A 27,594-nucleotide genomic window follows, 5' to 3' on the forward strand; every position below is an offset into this window, starting at 1 on the left:
AAAAAAGCTTGTTTTGAGCAGATGAAGGGTCTAAGGTGAGATTATTTCAAGATTTCAAAAAGGTGAGATTATTTTGATCAGAAATGACAAAGGTGGGATTACTGGTTTTTTTTTTTTTTTTTTTTTTTTTTTTTATTCCAATAATAAATAATGTAAGTGAGATTTCTAAATTTGAAAATAGAGCACTTAAATAAAATGGCCGCTGAACATTTACAAAAAAACAAAGAGAGTATAATTTTACCGGAAAATTTGTCAATTGCCACCATTTAAAGTTTGTATTTTGCAAATTGTAGTCATTTTTAAAAAAATTGCAAATTGCAGCCCAAAAGTTCTTATAAATCGTAAATTGCAGCCCGTTTCAACTTTTTCATGGGTTTAAGCGTCGAAAAATATTTGGTTAAGATTTTAGGGCCATGTTAGGGCTTAAGGAACTGATTTGAGCTCGGAATTAGTAAAAAAATAACGTAAGTGCCTCGTTTTGCGTAACAAAAATGTATCGATTTGTGGGCAACTATTTTTTGATGTAATAACGAGGCACTTACGGTTTTTTTTTTCTAATTCCGAACTTAATTCGGACCCTTAAGAAATAAAATGACCCCTAAACCTTAACCGAATTTTTTTCATTATGTAAACCGATGAAAAAGTAGAATCGGGCTGCAATTTACAATTTATAAGAACTTTTGAGCTGCAATTTGCAATTTTCTTAAAATGATTGCAATTTACAAAATACTAACTTTAAATGGCTGCAATTTGCAAATTTTCCAATTTTACCCCCAACTTATAACATGAAAAGACAAATATAACCTTCGATAAATATCAAAATGTTTATCACGTTGATTATCTTAAATTTTCCCATTTGACCGTGTAAAAAACCTACTACTACTAAGTATTGTATTCTAGGGGTGTTCATAAATCGGTCCGGACTAAAAAAATGGACCAGACCACCCCGGACTGGACCGGTCCGGTCTTTGGGTCTTGAAATTCATTTTTCCGGTCCGGTCCAAAATCCTATAAAAACCGGTCTTAGATCGGACCGATTTTTTTATTAAAAATATGCGTGAAACCTTAAATAATGGTTAAAATTATCCTTAATAAACTTAGAAACCTTTAAATTTATAAGTTTTTTTGTATTAAACATACAAAAAAAGACGTAAAAATATAGTTTTTCCTTTACTTTTTTTGTGTTTTCCATAACTTTATTAAAAATTTAGTATTCTTTTTAAAAAAATTCTTAAATCGGTCAAAAGCGGTCTAGTCCGGGTTTTGAACTGATTCTTTCGATCTGGTCCGAGTTTGGTCCTAACTTAATTGATCCGATTTTTGATTCTTAAAATTCTAATTTTCGGTTTTCGATCTAATCCGGGTCAGTGTGGTCCAGTCTTGGACCGATGAACAGCCTACTAGTGAGTGAATTCTAACAAAGAGGAACGTTTTGTGTTTGTTCGTTTTGATTTGAGCCCTTTAAGTTTTAACGTGTACTTGGCCGCTGCACTGCACCCTCTTCCTGTCTCTCTCCTCCATTGAGGCGTACTCCGAGTTCTCCATTGAAACAGCTTCTGAGCTTGCTCCCCTCCATTGAAGCTGCTTCTGTGGTAAGATGTTTTTTTCAATCTTTCAATACCAATTTCACAATATACTGTTAATCTTTAACTAAATTGTCAGTACATTCAATTTAAGGTTCTTTTAAGGTGGATTATTATTGGTTATAATTACTGAATTAGTATAACGAGTGATTCTATTGCTAGAATTTTGTTACTCATATTCTTGAGCAGTTAGTTGAGCGAGAAGAATTTAACGTCATTTTTCGAGCTTACTTTGATTATTGATTTAAATTTGGTTGTTAATGTGTTGCATGTTCTTGTTCATATAACATATGACCCTTTAATGTTAAGACGAAACTATGAAAATGGAGTTTTTTATTGGCGGTTGCCCCTCTTGGTTGCTAGGGTTTAACTGTTGGGTTGCTTGCTTTGATGGGTTTAAGTTTAAGTTTAAGTTTGTGGGGTTTATTTTTGATGGTTTGATTACAACTTTAAACCTACTATTGTCGTTGTTGTTGTTGTTGTTGTTGTCATCGTCGTCGCTGTTATAAACTAACTCGGTATGTGTTCTTGGAGATGGTAGGGTTTATTCGAGAGTGTTCGAAACAGGAGGAAGAAAGTGGTGCTAATCAACAAAAGCTTAAAACTTCAAATTCCCCAGAAACATTTAGGTTTGATTTTGAGGGTTATTCATCTGAATTTGGCGGGTTTCCTCTCGCTTCTGTTGAGCCTTTTCTTGATTTTGATTCAATTAAGGATTGGATAGAAGAAATGCAAGCCCCTGATAATGCACAGTCTAATACAGCTGAAGTTGGAAGTGGGATTTGCTTAGAAGGTCATTTGGAGACTGGAATTGGTAATAGTGTGGTTGATCCTGTTCAAGGTATGGGTGGCTTGGAGAAGCATGTGTCCGTGAAGGTTAAATGTAGAGGCTCTGATGAGCATATGGTTAGTAAGGATGGAATAGGTGGCGATAATAGTTTGGTGAAATTAGATGAATTTAAAGATTGTGTTAAGGATAGTTTAATGAAGACAGATGATTTGGGTAGCTCTGAACTTGCTGAAATTAATGCTGATGGTCATGATGGTGACACTAAGATTCTAGTCGGAGGTGGAGATGAGTCTGATGTTGGGGTATTGGGTGATAGAAGTAGCCATCAATTCAAGGGTGTGGATTGCTCAATTGAGGAAGGATTGGAGAAGGTTATTTTGGTTGGCGATGAAGAAGGTTCAATTGTTGCTGGCAGTGGCATGAAGAAAGTGGATACTCCCATTGTCAATGAAAACAAAGATTCAGACTCAGAGTCCGAGTGTGAGACTTCATCATCATCTTCTGCATCGTCCTCAAGTAGTGAAAGCGATGATGATGATGATGATGAGGAGGAGGAGGACGAGGGATTGAAAGTAAAAGAGAAGTTAATTGAAACCAAGAAAGAGAACATTAAGCAGACAATTGACATGGAAGAAGGTCAAATATTGGATTCTGATGCTGAGAATATGGTTTCCTGGTCTGAGAACAATGAGAAGGAGGAGGAGGATGACGATGAAAATTCTGACGAAAATAGCGAGGAATTTATATTTGATGAAGATATGATTGTGGAGGAAGATGAAGATACAGTTAAGGGACCCATCAAGTCAGTGAATGAACTGAAGGTAATCAGAAAATACATATGTTCCTCTTTTTTTTTTTTTTTTTTTTTTTTTTTTTTTCCGTTTTTGCATTTATTGGCCTTGCTTTCTATGTACGTGATGAATTGATGGTTTATCTCCATTGAGGCTGTTTGCTTATGCACAACTCAGATTATGACATTTATGGGATGCTCTTAGATCCATTTTATGGGATTTTATGGTAAAATCATTTGTCATTTGGTAGAATAATGGCCTTTACTTCTATTTCTTTCAATTGCTTTCTTCTGCAACTTCTACTATGAATATATGGTGGGTAGGGGTTGGAGTTGTTCTATGTTTCAAACAAGGTACATGTTGATCAACGGCACCCACAAGCATCTACATAGCTGTTGTTGAAAAACTAATCATTTTTATGTTTTGCTTATTATGCTTTGTTTTATTAGTGCTGTGACTGATCAGACCTTTGATATCCCTCAAGTTACCTTTACAAAATTATGCTGGCCCTAAGGTGAATTTAGTCATTTAGGATAGATGCTTGTCACTTTTTCAAACTTCACACACTGTATGCTATGTTTTAGTTAACATCCATGTGAATAAGTGAGTGAGCTTTCTGATATTTCCCTGCCAAATTTTGGGTCTTGTAAAACCTTGACAAACTGATATAATTGATCAGAATTAGGCTTTTCTCATTTGTCAACAATTGCTGGCTGCAGTGGTTTTTTTTGTCTGCTGAGTTTGAGGTGCAGCAAAACTTTGTATACTATCATTTTCCATGACCTACCCAGACCTTGTCAATGACAAAATAGAGTTGTTGTGCTCCAGTACCACTAGCTCTAATATGCAGGTTATGAGGTAACTGATTTGTGAAATTTGGATGGTTGTGTTATTACTTATAGTTAAGTGTGCTTCATTAGTTGGTAAACCTAAAAAATTATTTAATTTTGTAAACTACTCCGTATTAATCAAGAAATCCATGATACTGGTAAAACTTGTTTGCTTCTTTAAATCAGTATTTCCGTGTGAGCTTTTCACAGCATGGGGGATTGTTTCTCTGGTTTCCTCTCAAACAATTGTATGCGGTTGTCTAGATCTTGATTTCTTGTCCTGCTCTCTTTCGGACCCGTATTCAATAGTTTGAATTATGGATGTCAATGTTAATGAACAGTATCTAATCATGCAAAGTGTTCACTTGATTTGCATTTACCTAAATCTCTCACTCTGGCTTGCTGGAAATGCTATTTTCATGTCCTCTACATTTTCCTAACTCAAGTGGGTTGATTCTTATGCAGGCTCTTCCTCCAGTGCCTCCAGTAAATGTTACTCTACAGCCATGCCATCAGATATTGCCTGTGGGAGTTGTCTCCTCTGTAAGTTTCTATTAACCTTTTTACTTCTTAAGTATGTTGACATTGGTTTGTCAATTTTTTTTATTTTTTAACTTCTTTTCATTGATGGATTCATATTGGATGTGATGGAGGTAACTTCAAGCTGGCAATGTTTACCTGTTAGATTTGTGATTCTGTTTATCATTGGTCAGGTTTTAGGTGCTCAAGTTATTGTTGAAGGGTCAGAGAGGCATGATCCTCTCAACGAGGGCTCAATATTATGGATAGCCGAGGGAAGATTGCCACTAGGCATTGTGGATGAAATATTTGGGCCTGTCAAAACCCCATATTATATTGTGAGATATAATTCAGAAAGTGAAGTTCCCTCTGGTATCCAAAATGGCACTTTAGTTGGCTTTGTCATGGAGTTTGTAGGGCATGTTCTTAATGACAAAAATCTTTACCAGAAAGGATATGATGCTTCTGGTGAGAACGATGAAGAGGTGTTGGACGAGTTTGATTTCTCTGATGATGAGAAGGAGGCGGAATACAAGAGACTGTTAAAGATGTCAAAGAGAGGGAACAGTAGTAATCAAGGGCAGGGACCTGGGAACAAGAAAAAGAACAAAAGCAGAGGCAAAACATGGACAAAAGATCAACCATCTGCCTCTCAATCTCCAACAGTTCAATCATCACAACCAACAGTCCAACCATCTCAACCTAGGCAAATGCAACAACATATGGGGCCCTATGTATCATCCTCAAGCGAGGAGAATCAGTTTGGCCCATCTCCAACTAGGCCAGTGTTCTCTGGCAGACCTAATGTACCGTCCTTAAGTCAGGGTTACCAGTTAGGCCCATCTCCAATGGGTCCGTTTTTCCCTAGGGGGCCCACTCCATCTCCTCAGCAACTCCAACAAGCTGGATTTCTATTAAATGGTTTACTTGCAAATGGGATACCATTCCAACAGCAGAATATGGCTTTTCATGGTGGCTTTCAATTACAAGGTATGCCATGGATGCAACAAAATCATCCCCAGAATCTTCAAGTGGCTTCTGCATCACCTATGCCATGGCAACAACAACAGCATATTTCACAGATGCCTATGACAAATCCAGCTCTATGTCAGCAGCCGTTTGATCTCAGCCAATTGGTGTCTGGAAATAGTGCTACACCACTCAGGCCTATGAACTTTACTGCAGGGCAGATAAATGCACCTTGGGTTGGGATGGTCTGCCAAAATCTCTCCAATCAAGCTCCAATGTGGGTCTTCAAGGCCCAGATCCCCAGTTGCCTGCACAGCAAGGGAAGAACTGTAACTCCCAGCCCCCAACTAATTTCCACGGCAATGATGGGGCTTCTCCTCAGTTCAGTCAGGGCCAATCTTTGGGCAGAGGTGGAAGAGGTCGAGGAAGGAAGCCATTTCACCGCAGAGGTGGTCACTTAGGTAATGGAAGAGGTCGTCAGCTGCCAAACTGATCTTTTGTTTGTTATGGCAATTTAGTGTAACTTCCAATTTTGAGATGTAAGCTTATCAAGCATGTGCATCGCACAAGCTGGTTGACTATTTTTATAATCTAAAAGTTGTTTTTTCTCCCCGTGCGCCTTCTGATCTAAACTATACATGCTGGCATAATATATTTTTATGTGCGATGGTTTTTAGGTGGCTAATATGCTAGCTACTTAGTTATAACTCCAAACTTTTAGCTGTGAGGTTCGAAATGAGCATGTCTCGGGGATAATTTGGTGGATTAGGAAGGGGAAAATAGGCAAGGGGGGATGAAAAAGGGGTAATTGGGGAAAAAAAAAAAGAACAGAAATAGATGGGGCTACAGTGTGAAGTGTTAAATTGAGTGTTTTTATTTTATTTTATTTTTACAAGTGAAACTCAGGAAAAGTGTTTGAGCTGAGGGGAGAAGAAGCTGGTTCCAGACAAGAGAAGATCTCCTTGGATTTGACAAAGAAGACAAAGAAGGGGATCTAATTCCAGAGCTGTGATAAAGATGAGTGAATGAGCTTTGCTCTGCTGAAGTTTTGAGGAAGAAGCTCTCTTTGGTTCCGGAGCCACCTTTAAGGTATAAATCAACAACCTTTCACAATTAACAACCATAATTAACTTTGCCAAGTTGGAATTCTGATTATACTCAAGTTTAGCCTAATTGTTATAATGGTGTAGGCAAATTTCTTGAAATTTCTTTAAAAACTTCTCATCTTTAGTTTCTTATATAGTTTGGTGAGAACCCCACCTGACTTAGAAAGTCTGTCTGGATGATTCATAATGAAGTCAACATATGTAGCTGTGATGTATTTTAGGTAATCCAGAAGGTAGCTTCTGTCATCTTAAACACCAGAAAAATTTGAATGACTTTTTTCTCAAAATTAGTTTATCCGGAAATCAACTTGTTCCTGATGTCCTCTACTTAAACCAAGAATTTTGTTCTTGAGTGCAACACAAGATCCTAATGAGTAATATTAGGCAGGAACTACTAGGAAGCTGAAGCTTCTTTTTCAGTCTTCCAATTGTTGTTTGGTTTGTCACTTCTTGCCCCTGCTAGTAACCCTATCATAAAAGAAATTGCATAGGTGCAAAGAATCCTGAAGAAACTCTACCTTCTTGGGCTTTCTTTGCAACTGGCATAATGAGAAACTGCTTGAAGCCTATAGTTAGAGATTTAATCAAGTTCACAGAAAATGTCAAAATCGTCAATATTATATGTGAAAAATCAGATATTATCCAAATACTGTAGTCGACTTAGAATGTCATTATTCCCAGAAATTAGATAGCACAAACTACTTCATCTCATCACCTTCCCTGTGATGTTAGAAATAACTTGGCAATTCTAGAATTTTTTCTTCAGGTATGTAATTGGAACTGACATATGCAAGGAATTGAGGAACTACTTACTTTAATTTACGGCTAGTACCTTCAGTTTGGGGGATTAGTTGTGGGGATTGATGGTTTTGGAAGTTATAGTTCAGATGATCAAGTGAAGGTTGAATAGGGATTTCAGTTTCCTTTTAGTAATTTTGTTGGATATGTATATGATGTCGCAAATTTCTGTATTAGCTACTTTGAAGACCGAATGCCAGATAACTGAAAATAGACCAAACTGATGGAAAAACACCCCTGTGAAACCTTTGTTGAAACAAGGAAGAGCAATGTGTTATGTATGCAGTGCTGTTAATTTATCTTTGATTTTTCTCAACTTATAATAAATCCTTTATGTTTTGGTTTAATATATTTATTGCAATCCATTTGTAAAATGCAGAGTAATCCAGTGGAACAGCCTTTGTGTGGTGATTCATCCCTCTAATGACCAACATTTAAGTGACGATTTTAGACAAAATCAAGTGACATTACAGGTGATTTTTATTATCTTTATGATTGCATGTTTCACAGCTGTATTCAAGCCTATTGCGAAATTAAAGTTCCTACTTTAGATAATATTTTTGATTGCATAATACATTGATTTGAAGTTTAGAATTATACATGTTATGTCATTAAAACTCTGAGCTGAGAAAGGGTTTTTCATAGGCTGTCGTTCTGTTCTAGGTTAATTTTGTGTGCACCACTCTTATTGTGTGAAGTAGGCTAGTAGCACATGGCCGTTGCCTTTTAATTGTATATAGGGGAACATCCAAAAGTAGAATAAACTTATTTCGTGGCGTATTTGCCATAGATCTTGATATCTGCTGTTTATCTATTTATTTTGTTACTGAAATCTAGCACATTGTTTGGATAGAGGGATTTGAGGGGAAAGGAAGAGAAGGGAAACGGATGGATGTAATTTCCTTTGTTTGGATAGTAAAATATGGAGGGGAAGGAAATGGAAGGAAAAGAAATGGGAGGAAAATATTTCAATAATTGCTTTAGAGTAAAATCTTTCCAAATTTGAAAAGATTTGGAAGGGAAATAGATTATACAACCTGATTGTTTTTAAATGACAATTTTACCGTTTTTATTTTCAAAAATTGATCCCTAAATTTTCTCTCTCCTCCAATTGCTGGAATTCTAGTTTCTACGCTAATTTCCCCAATTTGCTAACCCTAATTTCAATTTTCTACTACCACCAATTCGCCATTGTTATTGTCGTCATAATCAATGGCTTCCAAATTTCGAGCAAACTCTATCTCCGTCTCTTTCGCTGAGCTCTTTGATGAAGGAATTCGATTATTGTTCTGAAATCGAAATTTCGCTAGAATTTAAGAATTGTGTAATTCGCCATGATTGATCTGAAGATGAAGGAATCATGCGCTGATGGAGGAAGATAATTAAAAAGAATAAGAAATCAAGGGTTTTTGGTTTGATTGTGAATTGAAATTTGGTGGTTGAATGGAACATAGTAGCACATTGTTGCTGTTGGTTGTTATTTCCCCTTTCTTCCTCCCTCCCATCCCTTTCTTTTCTCCTGTATCCAAACAAGGGAGCTGAATTTTTTTCCTCCCTCCCTTCCCTTCTCTTCCCTTCCCTCCCTACCCCTTCCCTTTTCTTCCCTTCCTAAATCTGTGTCCAAACAAGCTGTAGGTGCTTGGAACATAAATTCTGCTTTTTATCTGATTTATTTGGAACTTGAATCCTGTAAATTCTCTGTTTAATTTGACTTCTAGGAAGGACTCTCCTCTCCTCCCCTTGTAGTAGGTAGCCTGATAATTTATAAATACAGATACATTCAGAGTATTAATCCAACTCCCATTATCCTTGCTGACTATTTTGCCTATTAGATTCCTAGCTCTAATCTTACATATTGCTTGCACTCTTTCACTATAGCTGCTATACTAGGGACCTTGTATTGCCACAGGCATTCTGTTTTTCATACAAGTAGTAGCAGACTAGCAACCCCTGCATAAAAAATACTCTTCCTAGTGCTGATCCGATCCATTGAAGCTTCTGTAGATCTGTCCCAAGAAGTTATTGCTGCAAATTATTGTTCCCTGCTGTCACTCCCATCCAGTTAAAGGTACCCTGCAAACAAAGTCTACTATAATGACGCTTAAAAGAATAACTAGCTACGTGTCTCAGCTTGAGCTCCACATATCATACAAGTATTATCAGTACATTCCTGTATTATGCTACCAGATTTTCACTTTGATCCTTTGCCTTAGCTTTACTTTTACCCGTTTCTTTGATTTTCAAATGAGTCACCAGCTGAGAAGAATTCTTCCCTCATCAGTCACCTTACTGTCTATTATCCCTACCTTATCAAAAGTCTGAGAGGAGCTTAATCTTTGTGCTTCACCCATGGTTTTAGAGTAAGCCTTATTTGAAAGCTTTCTGGTTTAATCATGCTTCAACTTCCTCCTACCTGCGATCGTTGCCCATTTCTGCTTTAGAGTAAGTTTTCAGTTGCGAGATTATACCTGCGATCGTTGCCCATTTCTGCTTTAGAGTAAGTTTTCAGTTGCGAGATTATTCTATTCTCTTTTCTTTCCTCGTTATAATTAGTAATTGATCTGTTAATCAACGTTCGGGTTAGCTGATACAGAGTACTATTTTATTTTCTGTCCTTTTTAACTGATTTTTTGGTTTCTTGGTTTTTTGAGTTTGGGATTATTTGCTCTATTTTTATCAATTATATATACACATAGTATCGAACCATTCCATAGTGTTACAATTATATCGATAAATTTGTTCGTTTAACTTATTTAATTAGTACATTCACTTTCTCGTATCAAATCTACAAACTTTAAAAAGTGAGAAGTTTGCCGCAACTGTTCCTTATGAACAGTAGGACAGTGTCATTCCGTACCCTCGGCTTGGGATGCTATTTGCTGGCATGCCACTGATTGTTGACTTCCTTTGCTTCCACCTCAGCTTGTCTTTTGTTTTTTTCTTCTTTCCTGAATTCACTCTTGTTATCACTCATTCATCTTCTTTTTCTCACTTCCTACTTTCTTTCTCTTTCCATTTCTACCATTGTCCTGTCATTTGCTCACTGTTGCTCTCTTTCTTTCACGCTCTTTCATAGAAGGTCGCGTTGGGTTTTCCATTGAAGCGTTTTTTGAGCTTCCTTTGTTCCATTGTAGATGAGGTAATTATTATTATTATTTACTTATTAAGTGTGAATTTCTGGATTTCCTGATTGTGCAATTCATAAAATTCTATTAAAACTCTTGGTTTTTGTTCTTTCTTTTTGTTGAGCTAATCTGACACCACGATTTCATTTTTCATCTTCAACTGTGTTTGACTTTAGGGATTTTATGATAAAGGGGATTCTAATGCATTTTGTGAGTTGTCGATTTGCAGCAATGACGAGGAGATGGGAAGATTGAGCCTGTAGCTCTGGTAGTTTGATCAATTTCAATATCACTATAAATACCACCTCGCACTTGGCTTACTTCTCATTTGTCGGCACAACTTCTAACTCTTCTCTCTTTGTTTTTTCTCTGCCTCTTCTTCTACCTTAGATCTAATTCTCTCTCTTCTTTTACCTTACAAAGAGCTTGATAGATGCTTATTTTGGGAACTTTTATTATTATCCAGCCAGAGCTCCCTCAAAAATTGGCATAAAGGCTAGATGCCAAATTAATTGGTATATGTTAATAGTAGTTTACATTCTTGTAGCCTGTAAGCATAGCTTTACTTCTTCCAGTGATCTTGTTTGGTGATTGGAATGAGGGAAATTATTCAAGGGGTAAGTAGGTTTCAAATGATGGAGTTTGCAGATGAATAGAGGTCACTTGTTGCTTGAAGCCTTGAGCATAGAGTTAGTAACCTCATTTAGGGGTAGTTTATGACTAAATGGGAGGGCTAAACTGCTAAATAACTGTTCCTTTATTTGTACGTAATTGGGTCCTACTACCTCCTTAATTAATTCTCCTCATTGCAAGCATATGATTGATTACTAATGTGTGTTCATGATTATAATGTGAAAAAACTTGTATCAAGCTTGTAGCTTGATTTTGCATCTTACTCTCATTAAGTCAGTCTCTAAGTTTTCAATGGAGCAATTGGACTTCCCTCGGGATTAACTGCCTCATTCTCAATTATAATTCAAGTGCTTTACTCCTATCTTCATATTTGGCCTCCTGTTTTTATGACCCTTTTATTTTATATGAAGTATTCTCTGGTGACTTGGGCTGTTCATGTTTGGCATTACATCAATATCTATTGGTATGCCCTTCTTGGTTGACCTGCCCCAATGTTCATAATAGCTTCCCAAGCATGGAGATTGACATTTTTTGAGATAAACTATGAAAGTTAGGGCGGTGAATCCCACATTCTTTTTGGTTACAAAGGATCTGAATCATAGAGGGCTGCTTCTTGCCTGTAAATTTCTGTCATGAATAGCTGCGAGGTGTTTCATCTTTGCTTCTTGACATTCCTGTTGCAAACTATCCTATAATCTATGCCTAGGTTTCTGGGCTGCCAATGGGTGAATATGCAAGAAGAAATTGGCTTGACTCTTGCTTGCAGGGTAGCTGGTTATCAGTCCTGCTGTTTTAAATTTGCATACCTTTCATCCCTTAGTAAAAGCAAATAGGTATCTATAAACTATAATCTATACACCCTGTTAAACATACAGCTTGTAGTAAATCTTTATTTCTAAATTACAGGGGAAAATTAAAGCTTATCCAGCATGGGCTAACCCCAACCGCGTTGAGTGATTTTTGAATGAGCAAGCTCTACCCCCAACAGGTTGCCCGAGAATTGTCAAAGCTAAAGCTTTAAGTAAGTTCATTTTGTTGAGGTGATGAAGAATTGAGGCTAGCTGACTATTAATGTTAGTAATGGTTGAATTTAGTTTGCAATTTTATAAAGTAAATTGAGTTTATTTTTTTCTTTATAAGCTGAATAACTTGAATTTCTTTACTGTTTATATTAGGAATGGGTATAAAATTACTTAAATTAAAAGCTATATGTTTGAATTTCATTTGCTTACAAATTAGAGAATGAATTTACAATTCAACTTCCTTGAAATTTGCCTATTAAATTGCATATGGCTTTTATGCGCTAAGTTTTGAATTGAATTGGCATGAAAAGCATTTTTTGCCTGGATTTTGATAAAATTGTTTTATGGCTATGTAAGTTTGGAATATTGTGCTTTAAATCTGATTCAATTGTGCTTGCACAATGACAATTTGGAATCATCTCTTAAGAAATTAGATACAAAACTGTAGTGGACTAGACATGAGGTAAAAAATCAACCCCCTGCTGATGGCTCTTCTCATTGTTCTAAATGTTTCACTAGAGACACCATTGCGAATGCAGCTGCCAAGCACTATTCATTAGGAAGGTAGTATGTTGTTATTCATAAATTGATAAGTATTATATGAGCTTTTGGAAATCATTGAATATATGTAATGGAAGAGAATAATTTCAGTAAAATTGAATTCTTCGCCAGGACTAAGGATACGATCAAATTTAGGTGAGATCCAATTTTTCGCTCTTTCAAATTTTTAAAACTTTTTTATATTTTTTTCTCTTGAATGAAACAAGAGTAGCAAATATTTTTTATTAAAGGCATGATATAATAATAAAAATAACATTAAACGGCAGCTACACTCTAGAAAAAATATCATATTTGGTCATTACATATCCCAGTTGTTGTTATTTTGATTCTAAACTTTCAAATATAGTCATTGCTGGGCAATAAAACGTAGAAAATTATAGTTCTGGGTTTGTAATGGAAGAACAAATCAAGTTAGAAATATACCTTGAATGTCAAAGATTGTAGTCATTCAAGGTATGTTACATGAATTTGAAGCATTTGAATGTCAAATATTGTAGTCATTCAAGGTGAGAGTTTGCATCTTTTTCTTAGCCTCTAACTTCAGTAAAATTGTTTTTGTGATTGCTTAAGTGACTTTTGTTCTGCTTTTGTATTAGTAAATGTCCAGTTAATAGTGTGATTATAGGGTGCAATTCTTATTTACCATGATTTTATATAAAGAAGGTTGTGGTTTTTTTCTCTTATGTGCCAATGAGATACTGGGAAATCTGATGAAATTCGCTCTCAATTTGGGATACTCTAGCTCGAGATTTCTATCAATTTAAGTAGCATAAGCCATAAGGCAGTGATACATGAATTCGATAGTCATGCTCTCTAAGCAATGCCTATGTAGAGATGTGTGTACTATTTGAACTCTGAAGAAACAAAACAACTGTTTGCAATTTATGATTTTGTATGCGAAATTCCAAGATTATATGCAGATCATATTAATATATATTTTTTTTAAAATTGCCATCTTCTGCAAATTTAACAATAATAAAAAAGAGCTTGTTGCTGCTGACATGAATGCTCGTGTTTTGCTGTCCGTTGTGAGCTGCAGCTGCTGCATTGAAGGTTGTCTGCGGCTGCTTTCCTGGTGTTGTATTATTACTTGCTGTTGTGCAGCCTGCAGCTGCTGATGTGCAGCGGCCTGCTGCTTTGCAGCCTGTTGTTGTTCTGATAAAAATTAATCGAGTGTCTCAGCTAAGTCTATATTGTTGTTGCATAATCTTTCTATTCTCAACTGGCACATCCTTACTTATAATAGCATCTTGTCTGATTTATACATTATGCATTCTACTTTTGCCATTTTACTGCTGATAATCTGCATTTATCGAAACGAGCTGACTGTTCTATGCCCCATTCTATATTATTTTGGCCCAGTCATATTTAACAGTAAAAAATCAGGTTAAGCTGTTTTGAATAAGCATCAGTCATATTCGGGTGGTATATCTACGTAGTTTCTAAGTAAAAAAGTTATATGTAAAGTTATCTACGTTGATCCGATATGTCCTATGTGTGGGGAGGTGCAGGAATCCACGAAACATATGCTGCTTAATGTGTAATGAGGTGAATATGGCTTGATATCTTTCTCCTCTGAGATTGAATGTGGAGGTTTTTCAAGGTGAAAATTTTGTGGAGTGGGCATGATGGTCGGCTGACTGGCTGGCATGGTTAATGAACAACACTTAGGAACCTCTGATAGCCTTAGCTGATCAATTTCTGTTTTAAGGAAATCTTATTTGTCTGTATAACTTTGTTATCATCTACAAAACTACTACTTTTCTGCTGTATTGGTTTAATTTTTGGAAGAAACTTGAATGTCATTATTAACAAGTGATAATTATAGATATATGAAGTTTAAATTACTAATCAATTGTAATCTTAATTTTTAATCATCTGCTCAGGTTCCTAAGGACATTGTTTAAAGTAGATGCAGCTGATTATATGTTATCTATATGTGGCAATGATGCTCTTCGAGAACTGTCATCTCCGGGAAAAAGTGGAAGCTTCTTTTAGTTAACCCATGATGACAAGTATATGATCAAGACGATGAAGAAGTCTGAAGTAAAGGTGAGCTTCTCTGCTTCATATTAGTTAAAATCTTCTCTGCGGCCACCATTTGGCCTGGTGCCTGGTGCATCTGCTATTTGTGCAGATAGGCTAATTAGGCCTGTTTTAACATATTTTGATCCTTATCCAGGTTCTACTTAGGATGCTTCGGGCTTATTATAACCATGTTCGCACTTTTGAAGACACATTAGTAATCAGGTTCTATGGTCTTCACTGTGTGAAATTGACAGGAGCGACACAGAAGAAAGTGAGACTGATTAAACCACTGACTGTAAATTTAGTAAATTTTTATGTACTATCTGCTATTTCTACTCATAGTTGGAAGGTCTTTGAAGGTCTTGAATGCAGTTGGAAAGCTCCGTCTGAGGGAGTTATAAAGATTAACTCTGATGCAGCTCCTTTTGACAACAAGTGTGTTGGTTTGGGAGGTGTAATGCGAGATTTTGTGGGTGGTGATGTTGCTGCTACCTGCTGTTCTGTGGTAGGGGGTTTTGCTGTTGATGTAGCTGAGGTTATGGCAATGAGACACGCTTTGATAATTGCAATGGAATCAGGCTGCTCAAAGGTTTGCTTGGAAACGGATAATCTCACTTTATATCACAAGGTAAAGAAGGGAGCTGCAGACTCAACTGATTTTGGCATGATCATCAAAGATATTATACAGCTAGGCTATTCTTGTCAGTATATTTCCTATGCTTTTTTTAAAAGAAATGGAAATCAGGTAGCCCATATTTTAGCTAAAATTAGTAGAGCTTATGATAATCCTAGAGTTTGGTTGGAGGAATATCCCCCTGAGGTCCATGATGCTGTAATGACTGATGTTTACCAACTTTCTCCTTAATTATATTTGCTATTTTCCGTCAAAAAAAAAAAAAAAAAAAAAAACTAAAATGACTGGAAAAAAAATATCTTATGAACCAATAAAAATTTGAAAAAATAAAACCAAGGCAGATGTTTTGCACATTGCTAAATTTGTGACTAATATGGATTGTAGATGGCAATTTCAAGGAAATTTTATCCTTTTGTAACATCAACATCTGATTTCATTTCTTCGTAATTTTAAATGCCTTACTTTTTTTAAAAAAATAGTATAAATTCATAAGCTATTATTATTTTTCCTTTTGTATCCTTTTGTAGCATCAACAATTGATTTCAATTATTCGTAATTTTAAATGCTTTAATTTTTAGAAGAAAAAAATCAATTATAAATTCATAATGCATTTTATTCCTACTCTGTCTTTACGGAGTACATTTTCTTTACCTTTTTAGGATTACATGGATTTGAGTTTATTGAATTGATTAATTCAAGTCATTTAGTTGTTAGTGTAAGGAAAAATTGCTTGCTCATGATTGACGGAAAATAGCCTTGTTAAAACAAAATCTCAGGTTGTTCTTTTTAACAAACCACCTCAAATAAAAATCATCACTCGTTAGCCTCGTCCCCAAAAAACCGACCACAATATGTTCCGACAATATTGGGGTACCGCGCGCATCGCGCGCGGTGCCACAACTAGTTAAGAAAAATGTTCTTAGGTAATTATTTGTAGCTTTTATACATTGATAATTTGATTAAGAGTGACTGCTAGAAAATTTGGATTAGTTTTTGAAAATTTTGTTTGGATTAGTTTATGAATTTTTTTTTTTAAGTTAGTTGTTTTTTACACTTGTAATATTTTTTAATTAAGCTTGACTTTGTTTTCTGGTAAAAATGTATTTGGTTTATACTAAATTACTAATGAACATTGAACTTATGTCCAAAAAAAAACTACTAATGAATACAATTTTGTCGATGATGTATCTTTTACAGTTTGACATTATGTCTTTTGTAAGTTTGTATATTTTGGACCCCCATTTTTAAATTTTTGGATCTGCCACTGGTCGTAGAGGTTGTAGCGCTCCTCTGGTTTTTCTTTGTTGTCTAGATCTAGTTTTGGGTCCGCTATGGGTCCTCCTCCGTTAGGTGCGGTGGCTTGGGGTGGGTCGGTGTCTCCGGCAGGTAGAGCCACGTTAGGTTCTCCCGGGTTTGGTCTTCTTCTTCCTTTTTTCTTTTCTTTTGGGTTTTATAGGTTGGGGTCCGTTTTGTGGCCTAAGTCTGTCTCGGTCCTAGTTCTGGGGTTAGGGTATTGGTGGGCGTGGGGTTCTGTTTTGGGGTTAGGGTCAGGGTGTTTGTGGGTGTGGGGTTCGGTTTTGGGGTCGGGTTCCGGGTGTATGTGGGCGTGGGGTTTGGGTTGTAGTCTTAGTACCAGTTTGGTTAATTAGTTTATTTCTTGTGGATTGTGTCTTTGTGGCGTTACAATTTACTGGTGTTGAAGGTAGTAGGTGCTTTTGCAACCTATCCTTCTTGAAGATGATGAATGAGGATGAAGTTACTGAGGGGGACAGAAATGAAGCACACCAAAGGTGCTCTGTCCCTGACATTTCGGTGGCACCAGTGGTCACCACCTTCAAAAACCTTATCCAGACGGAAGACCCCCAATCAATGCAAATGATAGTGTTGGGCCGAGCTTTATCTTCCACAGAGGTGTCACGACATATAGTGACCCTCTATCTCATTCAAGGATCCCACTGGGATTCCTTGAAAAGCGAACTAGCAAGTCCGCCCAAGTTCGCTAGGCAATCCAATTCCAAGGACTACCAAAGATCATCATGTCCTCCGTCTTTTTCAAATCCAGTTGCTTCTGTGAGGTCTAGTTTTCTCTCTCTACAGAAAGGAAGAAGGTTGTACCACCATGTTTCGAGTCAATCTATCACCTATGGAGTTTATGTTATTGCTTTTCTATTCTGTTTGTAAACCTAAAGTGGAGGGATTCCATAATCTAGCATTGCTAGCTAGAAGAAGGGACCTTCCCTAGTACTCCCTCCGTTTTTTTTTGTTTGACACACTTTTCAAATCCATCCGTTTTTTTTTTTTTGTTTGACACACTTCCATATTTAGTAACTTTACAATATGTTTTATTATTTCTCTCTTTTACTTTAAACCCCACTCACTTTAATTTATCATTTTCTCTCTCATGCATCAAAGTTACGTCTCGAGGCTTGTGTCTGTCAAAGTGTGTACAAACAAAAAAACGGAGGGAGTAATTAGCTAAACGGGGTTGATGGGAAAATTTTGTAATAATATACCTACTGAATAAAGGAAAAATTTACAACAATAATCCCACCTTTTGTTGGTCTTCTCAAAACAGTCTCACCTTTTAAAAATCTGAAAATAATTCCACCTTATAGGTGTATCTTCTCAAAATAGACCTTAACATATTTGTAGGTAAATATCAGGTATATATTGATAAGTGTCATGTTCTAATTGGTCTAACATTTAGAACAAAAATAAAAAATCGAAAAATAAAATAATATGAACTTAATTAAGTAGTTATTAGAAATTAATTAATATAAAGAAAAACTTAATCAAAAAATTAACCCCAACTACCCATCCCACCACCACAATCCAGCCCATCACCCCCAAATCATCGGCGCCGTTCGTTTAGAATGAATGGTTCAGAGTAGGAAATTTTGATCTTATCCATCAGATTATAATGAATGGTTCAGATTAAAGGGTTTTATTTAATGACTAAAAATGACCCCATATAAAAAGCAAATAAAATCAGCCCCTTTCCCTTTCCTTTTTCTCTCTCCTCTTGAATTCATCCTGCTTCTTCCTTGTTCCATGTTTTTTGATGAGCGTATGATGAATAATTCAACCGTACTACACGGAAATGACTTCACTTCAGGTTTGAATTTTTATTTTTACATCTAATCTAGATGGATGTGTTACTTTTGTTATGCAATATTAATTTTTACAAATGGAATTTCAGCGATTGTTCAATTCAAATAATTATAATTGATGAACTCATACAATGAAATTTGAGTAGTACTATAATACAAGTTATGATGGGAACTAATTTTACTAAAGAAATCTAAATGATTAGACATGCACAATTGTAAAGTGGTCCAACTTTTAATAACAGTATAATAATGTAGAGTTTTAGGAACAAGTTCTCATTTTTTAATGTGTTATTTATGTCTTTTTATTTGATTTAATTCTTTAAGTTAAAAATATGTTACACATGCCTTCTTTCCAGATTTTAATATGGATTCTTACATGAATGGTGAAGAATATGGGAATAGACCTGTAGGAATTGAGCATTCCACACCTCATAAAGGAGAAAAACATATGGAAATTGTCAAGGAGTGGGTGCCTATATGTGAAGATGAATTTAAACCAAAAATAGGCATGGAGTTTGAAAGTTTACAGGAAGGTGATAAATTCTATAAAAACTATGCTCATCATGTTGGTTTTAGTGTCCGTAAGTCATCTGATAAAAAGGGAGAAAATGGTGAGAAAAAATATAAGAAGTTCGTTTGCTATAAAGAAGGTTTCAAAGTACCATCAACGAACGGGAAGAAAAGAGTGAGAAAGAGAAAATTGACCAGGGAAGGGTGTAATGCCTGGGTGGGATTTAGAAAAAATATCGGAGGAAACTATGAAATTTATAAATTTTATGAAGGGCACACTCATGTCCTTGCTACTCCTAGCAAGCGTCACATGTTGAAGTCAAATAGAGAAGTTACAAGTGTACATAGGTGCTTGTTTAAGTCATATACTCGAGCTAATATTGGAGCTAGTAAAGCACATCGATTAATAAAGGAGCAAGTAGGTAATTTTACGGATGTAGGATGTAGTAAGCAAGATTTAAAAAACTTTCAAAGAGATTTGAAAGTTTATATCAATGATTCAGATTCAGACATGTTCATTCAAAATTTCAAGAGAAAGCAAAAAATCAATCCATCATTCTATTTTGCATATGAGGTTGATGATATGCATTTAAAGAGTGTTCTGGGCTGATGGGGTTTGTAGGAAAAATTATGCTTTGTATGGAGATGTAGTGACATTTGATACTACATATGATACTAATCGGTACAAGATGATTTTTGCTCCTTTCACTGGGTTAGATAACCATAGACTTTGTGTGTCATTCGGTGCTGCATTTCTTGCCGATGAAAAGACCGAGTCATTTGTATGGTTGTTTGAAAAGTTTTTGGATGCTATGGGAGGTCATAAGCCTGTTTCCATCATCACAGATCAGGATCCTGCTATGAAGGCAGCAATTGGACAAGTATTTGACTCATCTATTCATAGATTTTGCATCTGGCATATAATGAGAAAACTTTCAGAAAAGGTGGGTTGCTCATTAAATAGTGATGATGATTTTAATACTCAATTCAAGTCATGCGTGTATAGTTCAGAGACTTCAATTGAAATTGAGGAGAATTGGAAATCAATTATTGAAAAATATAAACTCCAAAATAATAGTTGGTTATCTCATTTATATGACATTCGTGATATGTGGATTCCAGCTTATTTTAGAGATCTCTTTCTAGGAGCTGTATTGAGGACAACATCTAGGTCAGAAAGTGAAAATAGTTTCTTTAGCAATTTCTCAAATCCACATCTGAATTTAGTGGAGTTTTGGATGAGATATGAAAGTGCTATCGACTTGCAAAGGTACAACCAGTCCGTAGAAGACAATGTATGCTCTTCTTCAAAGCCTGAGCTAAGAACAAATAGAGATTTAGAGAGGCATGCAAGTGAAATGTACACCTTCTCAAATTTTTACAGGTTTCAAAAGGAGTTGTGGGGAGCTTGTATGGATTGTGAAATTGAGGAAAAGAAAGATGTAGATGAGGGTCAATTGATAATAGTTGTAGATGTAAGCTACACGAATTCCAAGACAAGAAAGGTAATTTATAACTCCTTAAATCATATTGCTAAGTGTTCATGTAAGATGTTTGAATGTGAAGGAATCCCATGTCGGCATATCTTGTGTGTTTTAAAGGGAAAGTGTCTACGTGAAGTGCCAAGCCACTATATTTTGAGCAGATGGACTAAGATGGCAGCAAGCCAGCCTATTTTTCATTTGGATGATGATGTTCAGGAAGGGAATTCCCAAATGAAAAGTGAAGAAAAATTAATTTCAGAGAATTGGTCCAAATTTTTGAATTGCATGGATATAGCAGGAAGAGACATAGAACAACTCACTATTGTGTTGAAGGGAATTGAAAATATCTCAACACAATTAATTGAGTTAAAGGGTAATGTAATCGAAAGCAAGACAAATGAATTAGAGTCTTTCATTGGGTTGAGTGCTCCAGAGGAAGTTGAGATACTTCCACCCAAATAATCCAATACCAAGGGAAGTGGAAGTGGAGGTGGTAAGAGACTTAGAGGAGGAAAGTGATTGTCAATGGAACAACAAGCAAAAAAGAAAAGACTTTGCAGAACATGCGGAAAACAAGCTTACCATGATAGTCGGAATTGCCCTACCAAACAATCATCCTAGGTAAGGTGTTAAAATCTCCTCTTATATCATTCAATTTGTTGCCTTTTGTGTTTTATATGCTTATGCTACTGTTTTCGCTTGTGCTGTTTTATAGTGATTTTGCTCGTGCTAGTAGTCTGTTTTTGGCAAAGGCGACATTGCTACAATGAAGATGAAGATGTTGCTTCTACAATACAATGAAGATGAAGATGTTACCTTGGCATGAAATTGTGTTGATGTATTTGTTCAGTTGTATTAGACATGTTCAGTTGTATTTGTTCAGTGTTATTGTACATCCTAGAAACTTGTTGATGTATTTGTTCAGTTGTATTAGACATGTTCATGTTATTCAAATTCATGACAAATAAATTTTATGAAACTATTTATGGCATATGTTATAATCACAAGTTTGATGGTCCCGAATGCTACACATCATTTGAGCAATAATTGAGCCATTAAGACTGATTCAGGCTCTAGCCATTAATAATGAACCAAAATATAAAAATAAGAACCAAGAATATTAGGCTATGTGGGAGTTGAACCCACACCTTGTGAACAATAACACATTGCTCTACCATTTGAGCTAATAGCCTATAAATAATTACAGAGATTTATACATATTATCAAATTAGATTTGTAAGTTAATTTCATTTTGTGCTTTATATTTGATGTACTGATAGTTAATTACTTGATTATTTCTATCCCATAGTTGTATTTTATTTCCATATATTAATGATTTTATTATCACATTAGTGTGACAATAGTAGTACTACTGCCGTTGGTTGTTTTAATATGGCACTTGAACTATAGTAGGTCTACTCCACCAGTTAATTATAGTAGTATTAATAAGCAAACGGCCAAATGTCAAAATTAAGATAAACAGATCAATATTAACTATATAGAAAATTGAAAGTATCATAGGTTTTAAATTACCTTAAAGTTGTTGCTGCTCTTCCTCCGTTGAGAAAGAACTCGATTTCTGAATTGTTAGATCTACATTCTAGGCGAAATTAAGGTAGTCGACCCAAAACCTTAATTGGTAAGAAAAATGTAGTGAGAAAATAGGTAGAAGATCCACACTCATGTAAAAATTAATGAAAATTGAAGAATTAACAAACAATTTCAATACACAAGGGAAAGGCATACGAAGATTTCAATAGTTTTTCTTTTGGTACTTTGTTTGTATAATCTTCTGCCTCTTTTGAATCGAAAAAAATGAATTCAAGAGGAGAGAGAAAAACGAAAGGGAAAGGGATTGATTTTATTTGCTTTTTATATGGGGTCATTAAATAATACCCTTTAATCTGAACCATTCATTCTAATTTGATGGATAATAAGATTAAAAGTTCCTACTCTAAAATGAGTTCTTATTTTAGGAGGAGTTCTCACTTGAACCAAAAGAGGCGGATGAACGTAGCCTAGCCCCAGCCTCACCTCCTCTGTTCATCTCTCTTTCTCATTAAAGCAGCAGTTCAGGTTTTCTGTTGAATCGCACTTTAAACTCTAATACTCGTATCCTCCGTTGAAGCAGCTTCTGAGGTAAGTTGTTTTTTTTTAATCATCATCATATCAAGTTCACAATCTAGGGTTTATTTTTGGTCTAATTTAATTTCCAGTCATTGGTTCTAAATACTAAGATTATGAAAGATTATAACCAGCGGTTAGATTATTATTGTTTTACCAAAAAAGGAAATCATGAGCCTAATTTGATTATTTATTGAATCAAATATCCCTAATATTATTTTAAGTGATTTTTTGTTGAATCAAATTCGGTTGCTAATGTATTGCACAAGCCTTTAATGTTGGGATTAACTGTGAAATTAGACCTCGTTTCCCTGGTTTTGACCCAAATTTAAGGGTCAGACTTTTCTGTTCTGTCTCAGTTAGGAGTCAGGAAGTTTTGATTGATTTAGATTAATTAAAATTTTTATAAAAGTTATGAATTATTTTGTCAATTAACAGATGTTTTTTTAATGGGATAATAAAAGTTTTAAAAAACAATAATATGATTACCTCTGTAAGTTGGGATTATTCTTAATTGTAAAATTTTATATAAACAAACATGCAACTTTTCTTATAATTATTTATTGGTAATTTTGCATCCGATTCTGTAAAATACTTGTTTGTCCCCAATTAACTTGTTCATCATAGATTGATAAGCAGAGATGTTTTGATTTCAGGACCCCAATCAAGTCTATGGATATCAGGTTGAAACCATGTACTACTAAGTTACAAGATGATAGCCTAATGTTAGATAGGTTATCTAGTTTGCCTGTTGATTTATTTATTCGGATACTTTCTATTCTTCCTACCAAAGACGTTGCTGCTACCTGCACATTGTCCAGAAAATTTAGACGTGCATTTCCATGGAATACGAGCCTAGACTTGAGTGATTCGCCCGTATCAAATTGTTTGCAACATCCACATGCAATCGAACGTTTCCCTAGTTTTGTCTCTTTTGTTGAGACTGTTCTGCGTCGACACCAGTCTCCATATCTCACCAGCTTTAGACTTCATCTAGGCAAGGACTTCCCCAACACATACTTGGCTTTCGCCAAACATAGAATTGGATGTGAGAAAGGCTGTTTTCCAAACTTGAAGACCACACAAATAAATGCGTGGATCTCTTTTGCTATAACCCGTATTGGCCTCAAGCAACTTGATCTCCGAATTCATGTGAGGGAACCGGGTGAGCTTCCACCAGCTATCTTCACGTGTGAAACGTTGGAGGTGCTGAAACTTGATACCAACCTCGGTCTTGATCAAGCTTCCACTATGCCATCCTTTCGTCTTCCAAACTTGAAACTACTACACCTCTATTCCACTCTCATTAACGAGGATGGCTTCCTGCCAAGGTTAGTTTCAAGCTGCCCTTTACTTGAAGATCTCTTCGTTGTAGCAAATTGGAATCATGTCAACTACACACATATTTCTTCGTCTTCTCTCCGGAGGTTGCATCTAAATATATTTAAACTTGGTGAAAATGAATTTCAAAACACTGATTTTGTGCTTATCAATACTCCTAATTTGGAGTACCTTCACTATTTTGATAATTTACCTATGCGAATTTCTATTACAAATATGAGTCGGCTGGTAGAAGCAAAATTTTACTTTAAGGTTGCGACATTAAGTGAAGTTGAAGATCTTCAAGTATTGCTTAGCCTTAGCAAAGCTCTCAATAATGTTCAGCATTTATTTTTTGACGGCATTTCGACAGAGGTTTGTTTAACTTTCTAGTTTTGCTCCCTGTTTTCTTATTTATTTATTTATTTATTTATTTATATACTCCCTCCGTTTCTTTTTTATTGTCTCATTACGAATCTTGCACAAGATCCCTCATGAGGTTTAAAATTTTATTTTATTTTTAGAAGTATTAAATTTCATTTGCAAAAGGAGGGTAGTATAGAAAAGCAATATATAGTATGTATTTTATATTATGTAATGTGAGATTGACTTATTGCACCTTAAATTGAAGGTGCTAGATGTTGGTGGTATAGAGGATAAACTGCCACTGTTTCATAATTTGAAATATCTAGTGCTGGTTTTTTCTGGTCTTAACTGCTGGGATAAAATCGTTTCGGCATTTCTAAATCGTTCACCGGTCTTAGAAACTCTCTTCTTTCCTAAGGTTAGTCTGTGACTTACTTCACTTGTGTATTAATTTTACATACATAGAAAAAGTTCAATTTAAATAACTCCAACTCTGCCAGTGGGTTTTCCGCTGCCAGTCCAACCCTTGATAAAAGAGGGCAGTGTAAAACTTTGTCACATCCCATGGCATGAACCACATTGATCGAGAATAGTACTAGGATGGGTGACCTCCTGGGAATTCCTCGTTTTGGTTCATGTAGCCGACCCCGCTTATGGGATTAAGGCCTTCATGGTGAACAAGAAGAAGTTCAATTTATATATGGCGTAAATATGTTGATGTTGATTTTGATTGGGATCAACTTTGCAGGGATTGATAACATGTTCACATATGGGTGGACAAATCCCTTTTCCTGAAGAGAAGATACTCGAGGAACAAGAGTTATTTAATAAAACTCTAGCAGTGATTCCTTCATGTTGCAGATCTCATCTTAAAAGAATTGTGATTGATTACTACTATGGGGAGGAGCGGGAAGTGAGGTTGATCCAGTTTTTGTTGAGTCATGCTTTGGTGTTGGAGGAATTGGTCATAACTAAGGGTCCTAATGCTGTAGCACATAATATGGCGCTCGAAAGTACATTGCTGAGTTTACCAAGGGCCTCAGCTACATGTTCAATTCTGTTCAATTCAAAAAGAAAGAAGACAGCTTCCTAGGCATATTTAATTTGCATATCAAAAGGTAGAGTCGGATGTAAGTGGGGTGGGTCAGATAGGAGATCGCCTCAAATTAGGTCCAGGTTTGGTGGGTAACTGGCTGCCTGGCTGGGGATGGAGAAATACCAGACCTGCCATGGGTGATGGGGGTGGGAATGGATGTACCCGCCCCCAACCCAATTATGTACTTATATGTATGCAAATAAATTAATTCAACTTCTCCGGTGAAGATATACTTATGTATTTTGTAATTTTAATTTAATTTTTTGTGCAATGACCTTAGATGATTTTGTATTGAGTCGTTAGTGAGACGGGTCCAAATAAGAGATAATCTGTATCAATTTTGGAATATATTTTGTAATCTTGCCCCAAATTAATAAAACAGGTTTATATGAGAAATTCTTGGTGCTACTCTGCTTCTGCTAGCATTTTAGTCATACATTTGATATAATTTCATTGGTTTATATGACATTGTATTGGTGCTCACTTGCCTCATTTCAAGTATTTTTGCAGTGCAACTCTCAGTAGTTGTGATTTTCATGTTTATAACGAAGAAAATGGACAAATTATACATGCCGAACAATGAAGTGCTAATCAGATCTTAACAGGCTACCTTACCATGGTCTTTAGACAGTTAAGACTCTTGATTGTCTTCAGAGAACCGGAGAATTGAACAGACGTTGGTTGTTACTTGATAACCCTAGCTGCTGCATCAGTCTGCAAGACCATATTGCTGCAGCAAGTGAGCTTCATTATCTTCTCGACTTCAAATCTTTGTAGCAGAACATATAAATGATCTGGCTCACTCTTCCTTGTTACCATATAAGCGAGTGGCCTGTATTGGCACTCGGCCACAACTTCTGCTAGTGAATGCTCTGATCACGAAATATGACTTCCTGACAATACTAAAACTTCATAACCTGTAATCTTGATCCTCTTAACCATTCATGTGGGAAGGTACATATCCTCGGGTTTATCACATTTGAGTCATTACAGAACATAAGAAAAGGAAACTTATATGGATCCTTGTAAGAATTGAAAATGAGGAAGATAGCAAGAAATTTGAGCGAATTTGGTCGAGAATTGAGCTCGAAAAACCGCAATAAGGAAGCCAAACGCAGTAGCACAAACGCCGCGGCACGACACTCCACGCCTTGACACGGTACCTCTGTCCGCGTCGCGGTGAACCTCTGATGAGCGTCATTTATGGCGCTCAAAAGAATAAGATTTAGGTTCCTTTTCTCTATTTTCTTTCATTATTTTCCTATATTTTTCTTAGTTTTATTTGGTTTTCCATTTTAATAACTCATTTTGAGTTTTGTTTAGTTTTTATGTGTGTTTTTCATTATTTTAGTCCTTAATTCGTAGTTTTAGTTTTATTTACTTTATATTCTATTTTACTTTATTTATTTTTATTTTATTTATTTTTATTTTATTATGTCCCGATCCTTTCCTCGTGTTTTTTTTGGTTGTAGGTGTTTTCGGGTCCTTGGTCGATCGAGTTCAACGTCCGAGAATTAAGTCAAGTTGCTGCCTTTGAGCCAACTCCTGCTGCTAGCCTAACCTACACCACCATTTCTTATCCTTCACCACTCCAAGCTCCCCTGCTCCAACAACACACAGCAACAACTTCCCTTGGCAGCACCTTCCCCACAACACACACACTCATCACCACGCAAACACCAACCCCAACAACAACAACTACCACTCACCGATCTCCCCTGCTCCCAGCCAACACAAGCAGCAGCCACGCACTTAAATCACACCACCAACATCCCGCAACAACCACACCTTTGCACCACCAAATACCGCAGCCACCAGCCGCACCTTCCACCTCCAATCACCACCGAAACAACCAGCAAACCGCCACCACCTGCTGCCCCTGCTCCATCTCCACCACCGCACAAAAACAGCCACACAAAGCAGCCCCTGCTGCCCTTTATTTCCTCCACCAACAACCACGAAATTCAGCCTCTTACACTCCAATTCGCACCACAAATTCCACCCACAACCAGCCACCTTCGCACTTCCCTATTTCTCCACGCAAACATCAATCATTCCCCCAATTCAATTGGATTTCCCCGAGGACGCGGGTGTGAGAGGAGCGGACGCGGGCTCAATGTCACAAATCAGGCAGTAAGTAGCCGCGGTTGTCCCGAGGTCTTCCCGCGGACGCGGTGGCTATGGAGAGGGCGCGG

The 27,594-nt window shown here is 36.2% G+C and overlaps 3 protein-coding genes and 1 long non-coding RNA gene across 5 annotated transcripts; all 4 read left to right on the forward strand.

Annotated features, from left to right (window-relative positions):
- Window positions 1–1,441: 1,441 nt before the first annotated feature.
- Window positions 1,442–6,091, forward strand: LOC145601795 (uncharacterized). 2 transcript variants are annotated; one of them, XM_081657869.1, is made up of 4 exons: window positions 1,442–1,592; window positions 2,118–3,194; window positions 4,460–4,537; window positions 4,708–6,091. In XM_081657869.1, the coding sequence occupies exons 2-4, from the start codon at window positions 2,118–2,120 to the stop codon at window positions 5,941–5,943; spliced, it is 2,391 nt and encodes a 796-aa protein (XP_081513995.1). In that variant the 5' UTR covers window positions 1,442–1,592; the 3' UTR covers window positions 5,944–6,091. The 2 variants fall into 2 exon arrangements, with proteins under 2 accessions (XP_081513995.1, XP_081513996.1); XM_081657870.1 differs by having other exon boundaries at window positions 2,125–3,194.
- Window positions 6,092–11,881: 5,790 nt separating this feature from the next.
- On the forward strand, window positions 11,882–15,670 carry LOC145602600 (uncharacterized). Its single transcript, XR_014104572.1, has 4 exons — window positions 11,882–12,165; window positions 14,614–14,779; window positions 14,910–15,026; window positions 15,115–15,670. It is a non-coding gene; the product is annotated as an uncharacterized LOC145602600 (long non-coding RNA).
- A 3,193-nt stretch (window positions 15,671–18,863) lies between these two features.
- On the forward strand, window positions 18,864–20,955 carry LOC145600738 (protein FAR1-RELATED SEQUENCE 5-like). Its single transcript, XM_081656608.1, has 2 exons — window positions 18,864–19,522; window positions 19,632–20,955. The coding sequence occupies exons 1-2, from the start codon at window positions 18,864–18,866 to the stop codon at window positions 20,953–20,955; spliced, it is 1,983 nt and encodes a 660-aa protein (XP_081512734.1).
- Window positions 20,956–22,454: 1,499 nt separating this feature from the next.
- On the forward strand, window positions 22,455–25,795 carry LOC145602516 (F-box/LRR-repeat protein At4g14103-like). Its single transcript, XM_081658707.1, has 4 exons — window positions 22,455–22,632; window positions 23,274–24,312; window positions 24,569–24,721; window positions 25,052–25,795. The coding sequence occupies exons 2-4, from the start codon at window positions 23,290–23,292 to the stop codon at window positions 25,394–25,396; spliced, it is 1,521 nt and encodes a 506-aa protein (XP_081514833.1). The 5' UTR covers window positions 22,455–22,632; window positions 23,274–23,289; the 3' UTR covers window positions 25,397–25,795.
- The last annotated feature ends 1,799 nt before the right edge of the window (window positions 25,796–27,594 follow it).

The sequence above is a fragment of the Chenopodium album genome, chromosome 21 (assembly GCF_948465745.1).
Source record: "Chenopodium album chromosome 21, dcCheAlbu1.1, whole genome shotgun sequence".
Classification (NCBI taxonomy): Eukaryota; Viridiplantae; Streptophyta; class Magnoliopsida; order Caryophyllales; family Amaranthaceae; genus Chenopodium; species Chenopodium album.